Source organism: Takifugu rubripes, chromosome 18 (genome assembly GCF_901000725.2).
Source record: "Takifugu rubripes chromosome 18, fTakRub1.2, whole genome shotgun sequence".
Lineage (NCBI taxonomy): Eukaryota > Metazoa > Chordata > Actinopteri > Tetraodontiformes > Tetraodontidae > Takifugu > Takifugu rubripes.
Window position 1 is genome coordinate 1,125,020 of NC_042302.1, and position 10,560 is coordinate 1,135,579.

Below are 10,560 nucleotides of genomic sequence, written 5' to 3' on the forward strand. Positions count from 1 at the left end.
TGAAAACATTTTTCAACTCTGTTGCTAAGCTAAGTGTTGGCTAATTGTGACTGGACATGAGAACCTTGGATTGAAATAGCAATTCAAGACTAGATAGACCTCGCTTTTATAAAGATAAAATGCAAGGAAAGTGATGTTTAAATTGTTCAGCAGTCCTGAAATGCAGCCTGATCTTGGGGGCTATCTGATAAAAATCTAATTATCTAAAATACTCCACTCTTTGTATCCCTCTTCACTCCCTCTCCATAACTTTACATTTGTACTAGGACTAAGTATTTTATTCACATTAATGGGCATTTGCATGGTGACTTGATTGTGTATCACCAGTCACTTTGGACAAAAGCATCTGCTAAATGGCAAACAAAAATATTATGATTAAGAGTTTATAAGAATCCACAAATAGAATATAGTGCTGTGATGGCCGTGGCCAACATTAGGGCACGGTGGTTTCTCCTTGTGTGTGGTTGGGTGTTCTGGTTGTGTTTCAGCAGGTTTGGCTCCCTCTGCTGAAGGTGCTGGGCGTGGAGATGGTGTGGCTCCCTGATTGGCCTGCACCTCTAGGAAGGGCTTAAAAGAGGCTCTGAACTTCCTGCTCGGTCTCTCCCTGAGTTGCAGCCGTGACCTGCCACATGGCCTTTTTCTTTTTTTGTTTGTTAACTAGAATAAAACCTCTCTGAAAATGCAAGGTGCTGCTTGGATTTCCCCTTTTCCTATTTACTTGTTGTGATCCTCACGAGCTGATCATAACACTACATTTGTGCTAAAATATGCCCTTTAATGTCTTCAAATAGCTGCATAATGGTTGGTTATGACACATTGTGCGACCTCTTTAAGATGAACACTCAAGTGTGTTTTAAGAACTTCCTTCCAAAATATGTTTCAACAAGACAATTATATGACAGACAATACAGCAAAATGAAAAGAATCCTCAAACTACTTTGACTAAATACAATGCACAGCATAAAAAATGTAGTGGAAATACAGTGTATATTGTAGTAATCTTACAGTATCAGAAACTTATACCTTGTGAATTCTTGACTGATGTTTTCTTCGTGCTGGATGCATTTTTAAAGTTTGGTACTCATCGACTTCAAAAAAAGAACACAGCAAAATCAAAGCGCTTCAAGAGACTACCCAAACCCTTATTGGTTAACATCCTAAAGAATTTCATTAAAATCTATATTTTGAAAATTGATTTGGCGTGTGCACAGTAAATGATCCGATCTGATACTTGTGTGAATGTTTTTCTTACCAGCCTGTTTGGCCTTTGGTCGAGGTTTTTTTTATCTAGCACGTGTAACACAGCATCATGGAGGGTTGGGAAGAACACAGAGGTCTGGATCTCGGTGTCAAAGAACATACAGTTGTGCAGTTTCTCTAGGACGTATACTGATAACACAAAAGATGATTGTCATAAGTGTTTATGGGCAACATTAAGTAAGATTAATTCGAGAATGTTGCACATGAAACTCACCGTCACAGGAAACAATGTAAACATCCACATCAATGTGTAGAAATTCTTTAAGTACCTACAAGGAATATGTTGTATTCAGTCATAATTTTATATTACATTATATATTTAACAGAAAAAACTATGTATAATTGCATAATTATCCATTAAGCATCAATTAACAGATTGTATATTCTTATCATATAGGATTAATAAAGTCAGTCTATGTTGCAATTTTAGTTCTATAAAAAATTGGCAATAATTTTTAAAATCTTATGATCTTTCCAGTGGCTAGACTATCATAAAGGTTTAATGTACCAATTTGAGCCCTTTCACAGCAGAAATGTCCACGAAGGAGACGGTAGAGAAGTCCAGGATCAGGCTGTGGAGGTCCACTCTGGGAAAACTAATGCTTGCAGGAAGATTCCACTTTGAAGGAATGACCTCAACGTTGCTGAGTTCGTCCAACTCTTCAGTCGCTTTGGAGCACTCATCATTTGTGCTGATCAAATCCCATAAGCCGTTCTGTTTGAATTGGATTCATGTTGTTTGTAAAAAATTTATATAAATATGATCATTTGTGTAGTCCCAGTACGCTGGGTAGTCTAGTAGTGTAACATCTCACCTCTGTGATGTCATAATTGCTTTTCTTCGCAAGGTTTCTTACTTTCCTGAGAGCTTTGTTCCTCTTTTTTAGAATTTTCAGGGGGTTAAATCCAACCTGAAACAACCAAGCGTTGGAATTAGCTTCATTCAACGAAAAAGCCCAGGGGCAGCAGAGCTGCGAGATGATGCGTGCTTTACGTACAGCTTCTCTGAGTTTCTCCTTAAAGAATTCAATATTGGCAAAGAAAAGCGGTGAAGGTATTTTGAAGATTTTTACTCCCTTTGGTTCAAATATCTGAGGTGGGAGGTACCAGTAAAAAAAAGAAAAAAGGGATTTAACAGGCATAAAACACCAGCAAATGTTTGTTGACGCAGTTGATGACAGAAGCTTACGTGTGTGTAATCTTTGCGATCTCTGTAGAGGTTGGTCCCCTGGATGTTGGCCAGGAGACAACAACGAGGGCTGCACACACAAGGAAGAAACAACGTTTTGTTCCAAAGGCAGGACATCATGTGCAACACATGTGATCTCAGTGAAATTGTGAGCTGCTTTAAGAGCACTTGTGTCCTTGGGCAAGTATGTTGCTGGAGGGTTTACAATGGAAATCTGACCATTCCAGAGGCTTTTACAATCATGATTGGTAGAAATCAATTAGACATGTTTAGGACTGTGTTCTTTTAACTCTGGATTCCAAAGTCAACAAAGGCAAAGCAGCATTCTAGCAATATTGCAGTGATGAGGTATGAGGTGGTAGTGAACTTTAGCCTTTACAGATCAAATTAGTTCATCATTAAGTGTTATTTTTGTAAAAATAAATAAATAAATACAAATACACTACGAGAAACCTATTTTGGATAAATATACAAATTCCATCCGAAGGTCACAGATGCATATAATGATTGATAATAAAGATATGTGATTATCTGTCAATTTGGTATACCTTGCTAAAATAGGGGGTTTAAATCACAATAGAAGCCCAATTCATGCATTTTACATTTTACTGCTAATTTCATATATTCAGTTTTATTACAATTGTGTCCTGAAGATGACAGTAAGTAGCTCCACCCCAAGGCCAACTGCCAGACCAAGATCCAATCCCAGCAGGCAAGCTGACAAACATGTGGCCACCCACACCACCTGCAGAAAAACACCAGTGGTGGTCAAAGGCTAGAAGAGCACATAGCAAAGAAAAATGGCCCATCTGAATTTGGCTAGTGAAATATTTGAACACCTACACAGTCTGGCGTGTCCTTCCTCCACAAGTACGGAATTTCTCTAAACTGCATCAGCATTCCTTTTAGGTTAACAATGACCAAAGCTCCCAGAACAGACTGGATGAAATGAATCCGAATTACAATACAATTTGGCATACGGGAAAAATGTATTGGCAATCAAAACCCTTGGAACATAAAAATATCTGAGCCGCCAGAGTGGTCTTTGCTTATAAATGAATACAAGTAAAGTATTTCAGTAAATAATATCAAAGATAATTTATAAGTAAAAGGCAAACTATAAAACATTTTAATAGAAGCCAGTAAAGTTTGTAAAGCCGAAGGAAAATGTATTCTCAGATATCTTTTTAAAATTGTTTAAACATTAACGTGCTATCCAAATTGGAAAAGGTCCCTAACAAACATAGAGAATTGATCTTTCGACTCATAAAATCAGGGATAAGGATGATCTAAGAGTCTCACCCTCGGTAGTGGTTCCAAAAGGAATCCAAGTGCTAAAGTTACAATCATTGCCATCATAGCCGAGATCAGCCCTGCAACCTGACAAACAAGGGAAAAAATGGGGATGCAAGGCAAAATGTCTTCATGTGTTGTGCGGTAAAGGTTGATGGCAAAATTCCCCTCCTGACCTGTGTTTTGCCTCCTGAGCTCTCCTGCACAGCTGTTCTTGATAGTGCTGTGCTGGCTGCAAACGACTTGAAGGTTGCACCAAAAATGTTGCTTACGCCAAATGCAATGAGCTCCTGCATGGAAACAAACCCCAGTTTAATGGTTTTAAATTTCACTACAACTTAATGGCAAATTTGTGCTTTTGTTGTTTTGTTGTTCTGTTTCACATTTCTTCACTAGTTTGAATTCATTGATTTAGCAGACTACTTGTTTTGTCAGTTATGGCTTTATATTACTTTATTTTAATCTTGATGAGCTCAGATCTAACACCATCATTCAGCTCCTATAAAAGATTTCAATAAAGTGTCTGATCTGAAATGAGCCATTGTTTTAAGGACAATAACACTTTTTGCTCTGCTTCCCTCTCCTCTCCTCTCCTCTCCTCTCCTCTCCTCTCCTCTCCTCTCCTCTCCTCTCCTCTCCTCTCCTCTCCTCTCCTCTCCTCTCCTCTCCTCTCCTCCCCTCCCCTCCCCTCCCCTCCTCTCCTCTCCTCTCCTCTCCTCTCCTCTATCCATCTCGTAGGCATGTCAAACTCAGTCCTCGAGGGCCATGATCTGTTTTCTATCCCACTGAATGCATTTTCAGCCTGGTAGGACATAAAACCCAGCAGGATCGTGGCCCTCGAGGACTGAGTTTGACACATGTGATACAGGTATAGCCACCTTCATAGCTGTATGCTGACCTGCCGACCTCTAACCCTGCTGACCCACTCAACTCCTATACCAGCAGTTTGTTATGATTAATGTATTTCCATGATCTCTGCCTAGTCTCTCTTCTACCTGTCCTACCCCCTTCTCCTCTCTCTCTACCCAGCCAGCCATCAGCAGGAGGGCCCCCTGACATGAGCCTGCCCAAGGTTTCGTCCTGTTAAAGGAGTTTTTCTTTGCCAATGTTGGTTGTTGGGGGTCAGGCCCTGGATTTAATAAACAGGCAACCAGGAGATATTTGACATTGATGACATTATAGCTCACCTGGTTCCCATCAATAATATAATCATGTTTCTTGGAGTACACTTTAGCCACAGAGAAAGCTACAGCGAAGCCCACTATGGCTGTAGGAAAGGCCTCCAGAGCACTTTCCCGGAGCACTTCCAAATTAGGTGCAACAGGGGCCTCATACCTGAAATATAAGTATTTTGGATTTAAAACAGAAAGATCAACGTACTTGGACATATTCAGTAAATGCACGATTCGATATGCTTTCACAAACAGTAGTTACAGAAGAGTTTAACGAACTTGGAGTGAAGCAAGTTGGTCAAGGGAAACAACACATTGCACTTATACAAAAGCAGACAAAACTGAAACGTACCCACGAACCATTTCGCCAACAATATCAACGTTATATATTTTGTTGAAGTTAAAGCCATACGATACTCCACAAGCTATGATAGTCTGTGAATAAAAGGAAAATGAGAGTTTAATCCTCCTACTCCTACCACACATACATACATACTGTATATAGGTTGATTGATTGATTATTAAGGCATCCATGGGGAAAAGGATGCACCTCTGTTAGATTATAAGATAGCCATACTTACCACAATCACCTCTATGGGAATGGGAACAGGCAGCTTGGCTTTATATCTGTCGTTTAGCTCCTTCACAATAAACACCACAACCATGATGATAATGGACATCACCAAGTCACACAGGTTTGTGGAAGTGATCTGAACAAAAACCTTTTCCAGGGTCTGTGTAAATGATAAAAATGAACCCTATGGTTATAGCACAATTCACATTTCTGTTTTCTGGGAAATGAAATGGATATCCTCTTTGCCATATTTCATTCATTGTAGCTATTACATGATTATGGGAGCGTTATAGGTGAATAAAAGTTAAGTTCTGTAACACGCTAAATTGGTTGATTGCTTTCAGGTGGCTGGTTACAAGCAATGAAACCATTGTCAAAGGTCAGTCAGGAACACTTTTATTCTCTTTGATAGACTTTGGTTCTTTATTTGTGCTGCTTTGACATGGTCAATCCCCTTTATGAGTTTTACTCCTGCAGATCACGTCTCCTTTTGAGGTCTTCTTCTGAATTGCAAAGACGTGTGTTTTTGACACATTTTCTTCAATTCCTATAACTTGTTCCTCCTACTTGAACCAGAACTCATTGAGATTGGAACAGTGGTAGTGCTCACTGTCATATATATTTTTAAAACTGGATCCACAATCTCTGTTATTGCACGATTGCAACAACCAATGCGGAGACCCTGGAGGAGCTCCACAGTACCATTAATGTGCATTTGGACACAACAATCAGCTTCCAGTGTGGACCAGAAGAGAAGCGAGATAGTAAACAATTTCCCAGTTAGCTTTTAATTTTTTGGTCAGTGTTAAAATAGCTAGTTTCTCATTGGAAAGTATTGAAAAGTTATTTATGATGCTTCCAGTGACATCTGGAACTTACATATATGATGGAGAGTGGACCACTGATGCCTGGAACATCTAGGCCTAACACAAATTTGAGCTGGGACACCAGAATATGGACTGCAGCAGCTGTAGTAAAGCCGGACACAAGAGTGTCAGACAGGTAAACAACTATAAACCCAAACTGCAGGATGCCCATGGCAAGCTGCAAGGAAAAAAAGGAAATGTTTTTGTGAGTTCCTGGTTGTGGTGGCTTTATAATTACAGTATATGGTACAGTCACATCTACTCTACCTGGAAAATTCCAACAAGGAAGGTCATAGAAGAAGCCACCAGGACTCTCTTTTGATCCAATGTCAAACCCTCAAATCCAGGTATGTTGGTGACGTTGGCTTGAGTTTCATCCAGCGGTACCAGACGGGTCACGACAGCCCCCACCATTAGGCTCAGGACTGGGAATGAGCCTACGTAATGACAGGTGTTGAAATGCATGAAGGCAAGGCTGTACATTCATATCTTCTACAATCTTATCTGGTTGCATCAAAGCGATAAGATCTATGATTTTCTGACATGTTTTATGGTCAAAAAACACTTTTATTACTTGGGATCATTTGTGAAAATGGTGCATAAAAGAAGAGGGAAACTGTCCATCTTGTCTGATCGATTAAAAAAAAAGCACAAGGTGGAGATAAATCCAAAGTATGTCAATTGCAGTACATACCAACAGATATGTGTCTTGAAGTACCAAGGAAAAAGTATGTTAGCATAGGAAAGAATGCTGTGTAGAGGCCATAGCTTGGAGGAAGGGAGGCCAGCAATGAAAATGCCAGTCCTGAAAAAAAATCAGAAAAATAAGCTGATTATTTTTTTATTTTGTCTGTCATTTTTCAGTTACTGTTAATACTGACATTTACAACATTATATCATCATTTCAAGCCTCATTTTTGTTTTTAGTGGTTTTCTGTGGACGGTTAGCTTAATAGGATGGATTCTGGCAATAAATGTTTAATACTCAAGACAAACTCATCCAAGCTATTCACCTGTTTAAATATACAGTACATTGGTATAGCTTTTATATGAATACATGGGTCATTTAAGTGAAATATCCCCCGATTCAAAATACCCTTAAGTGCTCCTTGCTCTTTTGAACCATAAAAAAAGTACTGAAGCTCTACAAGATTGTTTTCATTATCTTTTTTTAATCGCTTTTATCATAATCTTCCTATTTTATCATCCATGATTGTTTTTATTTAATTTTATATTACATGTGTGCATTTTTGTTGTTTTTTCTTCTTTTAATACTTAATGGTTTACTTAAATCTGATTGATCATGGTTTGATTATTAAAAACCTTGACCCCTTTCCTCTCACTTTCAAACAAGAACTATCTTTCTGAACGCATCACTGTGTCCTCCCCACCTTGCATTATGGCCACCAGTCCAGTGCTGATTCCAGACACCACATCTCCCAGGAGCCACTCTTTAACTTTGTAGATTCTCAACCATCCAATGATGGGTAGAAGAGAGAGCACCGCATTCTTAGTCCTCTTAGAATCCCAGCTTTGGTTAAGAGAAAACAAAGCTGCTGGACGTTAATTAAATTTTTACTTCAAATCATTTTAGTGATGTCATCCCAACTTTAATTAAAAATGAGGCCTTTTTTGCTGTAGATTTTCAAGTAGGTTACAATGTCGCATCACAGATGATCACAACCTCTACTCACGTCAGATATTCACGAATGTGGTCCAATGTGGTTTTTCGCTGCCGACAAGTTCTCTCATAATGTTCAGCAAAGCTGTCCTCAGAGTATACAGGTCTGGCCACTTTGTATTGTCTCCTGAAAGTCACCATCCTTCCTCCTCGTAATGCCAGAGCAGTTTGAATGTCTCTGAAGATACACTACACACTCAACAGGAACCTTTGACCTTACGGCTTCTCTTCACACTGCTGTAATCCACAGTCTGAGATGGATCTTAATATTCTGCCAGTTTTGTACTAACCATGCTCAATCATTAACACAATTTCACGTTCATTATGGTTATGCCCTCCTCTTATTGTAAATACAGTATCAAGTTTGAATTACATTTTTTTTAAACATGTGTGGCATTGTATTTTAAGATGGATAGATAGATAGAATTTTATCGGAATGGAACAACTTCCTGAAGAGATAAGGCTCACAATTTGACTGTGCTTATTTTATCACTTATCGAACCACTTTTTCTTTTTATCTTATCTTTTACCTTACCCGCTTTTGCCTGTGTGACACTGTTACGATCAGCTCGTGAGGATCACAACAAGTAAATAGGAAAAGGGGAAATCCAAGCAGCAAATTGCATTTTCAGAGAGGTTTTATTCTAGTTAACAAACAAAAAAAACAAAAAGGCCATGTGGCAGGTCACAGCTGCAACTCAGGGAGACCCCGAGCAGGAAGTTCAGAGCCTCTTTTAAGCCCTTCCTTGAGGTGCAGGCCAATCAGGGAGCCACACCATCTCCACGCCCAGCACCTTCAGCAGAGGGAGCCAAACCTGCTGAAACACAACCAGAACACCCAACCACACACAAGGAGAAACCACCGTGCCCTCATGTTGGCCAGGGCCATCACAGCACACATATAGTTTATAATTATCTTTGCTTATTTGTTCCCCTTTGTGGTGTTTATTAGTTCGTAGTTTTCGTTGTCACTTTGCTAGAGTTTCTGTTGCTACTTTGATTCCTCGTTCCGTGAACTGCTTCGCCTTGCATTTTTGTTATCAATAAAGAACCTTTTTCTTTTACTCTGCATCTGGGTCCTGGCCTCCTTGACTGTCCGTAACAAGAATATTAATAGAAAGAGTTAGAAGGCAGCATTGAGGAGATTTTAGTTTCAAGAAAAACATTTAATCTACTGTATGATCACAACTATTTATCAAAATTAATGTTAAAGACCACTTAATTATTTTAGGGTGTGATACTGGGAATTAAAGAATTGTATTACATCTTTACATTAGCTCAAACAAAATTCAACATTTGTGCAATGGGTAAATAGATGAATTGCACATCACATCTTTTATTTATTCATCTTTTTGATCATTACTATTTTTGTGGCATAAATGTTTAGAAAAAACAGATTTTTTCCATTGTCTGTCTTCTTTCCTCCTTCCTGTTCTTAGGTGGGTAGAGCTGACCTCCTTCCAGCTCATCCTTCCCCATCATAAAAATGGAGCTCTTCTAAGCTCATTCATCCTCCCACCAGTTTACTTTAAATGATTGCCTTCTTCATCCACTCTGCCAATTCACTGTAGACCACACTGCGGTAATGGCTCTCAAAATGGTTTTGAACATCACTTCTTTGCTCAACTGCATTCCATGGACCCGCCTCCCACACTGCCTACACTGCTATGGGTCTAACAATACTAAATTGGATTCACTATCCTATCAATAGTCTTTGGAGGAGGTCAACACCCCCGCCTCCACCATTGTCCCTGGAAGTCATGTGGTGGCAGCACTTACCTGGGGCATCGAAATAATACACAGCATCACGACCGGATGTTTTTGCTCCAGATGTCTCAGTGAAAGTTGCTTTAGGAATGTTTAACATTCTTTGATTTAAAGTGAGGATTCTGACTTTTTTCCCTGGACTGGTGATAAGAACCACTGCCTGATGAAGACTGGTGTGGCTCTACCCCTCTCACTTGGAAGTTGCTGCCAGCACCAAACCAACCCTTTGGGGACCTCTCCAACAAGCAAAACCGTGGTAAAGTCTGACATTTTCGGTCTCAGAGTCATTGTAGTAGGACACCAAACTTGCTTCAGATAGTGTTGGTCAAGTAATTTGGAAATAATAATTAGTTACTGATTACTTCTCCAAGAAAGAAAACTGCTTGCTTTACTAACCAGCAGGAGGGTGTAAGGGTATGAGCCTGGTCCTGTTCAAGATTTCTTCCTGGGGCCCTGGGTTTCTGTAAAGCACCTAGAGACAATTTGGATCGTAACAGACACTATATAAATAAACATGAATTGAATTAAAATTAAGAACCATTTCCTGAAGCAACTAATTACTTTAAGGGTCAGCCAACTGTCTCAAACTGGGAGGGTTAGTCTCAAAGAAGGGAGTCTACACACAAGATAACAAAGCAAATAAATTCATAAGTAATAAAACCCAAAAATTCCAAACAAACCACAGGAAGTAAATACTTATTTTCCAGGAGGAGACCTGTGCACGCACAAGGCAAAGTCAGGAAAGAGCTTGTATGAAA

At 39.4% G+C, this 10,560-nt stretch overlaps 1 protein-coding gene across 2 annotated transcripts; it reads right to left on the bottom strand.

Annotated features, from left to right (window-relative positions):
- Positions 1–80: 80 nt before the first annotated feature.
- On the bottom strand, positions 81–9,035 carry LOC101067141 (chloride anion exchanger-like). 2 transcript variants are annotated; one of them, XM_003978520.3, is made up of 20 exons: positions 8,571–9,035; positions 8,049–8,213; positions 7,746–7,885; positions 7,049–7,159; positions 6,622–6,791; positions 6,368–6,532; positions 5,496–5,648; positions 5,267–5,349; positions 4,930–5,077; positions 3,919–4,032; positions 3,752–3,829; positions 3,293–3,388; positions 3,088–3,194; positions 2,450–2,519; positions 2,259–2,351; positions 2,076–2,171; positions 1,769–1,975; positions 1,475–1,529; positions 1,253–1,389; positions 81–1,088 (listed from the first exon to the last, which is right to left on the bottom strand). In XM_003978520.3, exons 2-20 carry the CDS (start codon positions 8,174–8,176, stop codon positions 1,068–1,070), a joined length of 2,172 nt encoding a protein of 723 aa, XP_003978569.1. In that variant the 5' UTR covers positions 8,177–8,213; positions 8,571–9,035; the 3' UTR covers positions 81–1,067. The 2 variants fall into 2 exon arrangements, with proteins under 2 accessions (XP_003978569.1, XP_029681512.1); XM_029825652.1 differs by lacking the exon at positions 8,571–9,035 and having other exon boundaries at positions 8,049–8,337.
- Positions 9,036–10,560: the final 1,525 nt, after the last annotated feature.

Coding starts and splice junctions, on each gene's coding strand:
- LOC101067141 (XM_003978520.3), bottom strand. CDS start 8,176: ATGGTGACTTTCAGGAGACAATACAAAGTGGCCAGACCTGTATACTCT. Junction 7,886..8,048: donor CACATTCGTGAATATCTGAC/GTGAGTAGAGGT, acceptor TCTTAACCAAAG/CTGGGATTCTAAGAGGACTA. Junction 7,160..7,745: donor ACTGGTGGCCATAATGCAAG/GTGGGGAGGACA, acceptor ATTTTTTTTCAG/GACTGGCATTTTCATTGCTG.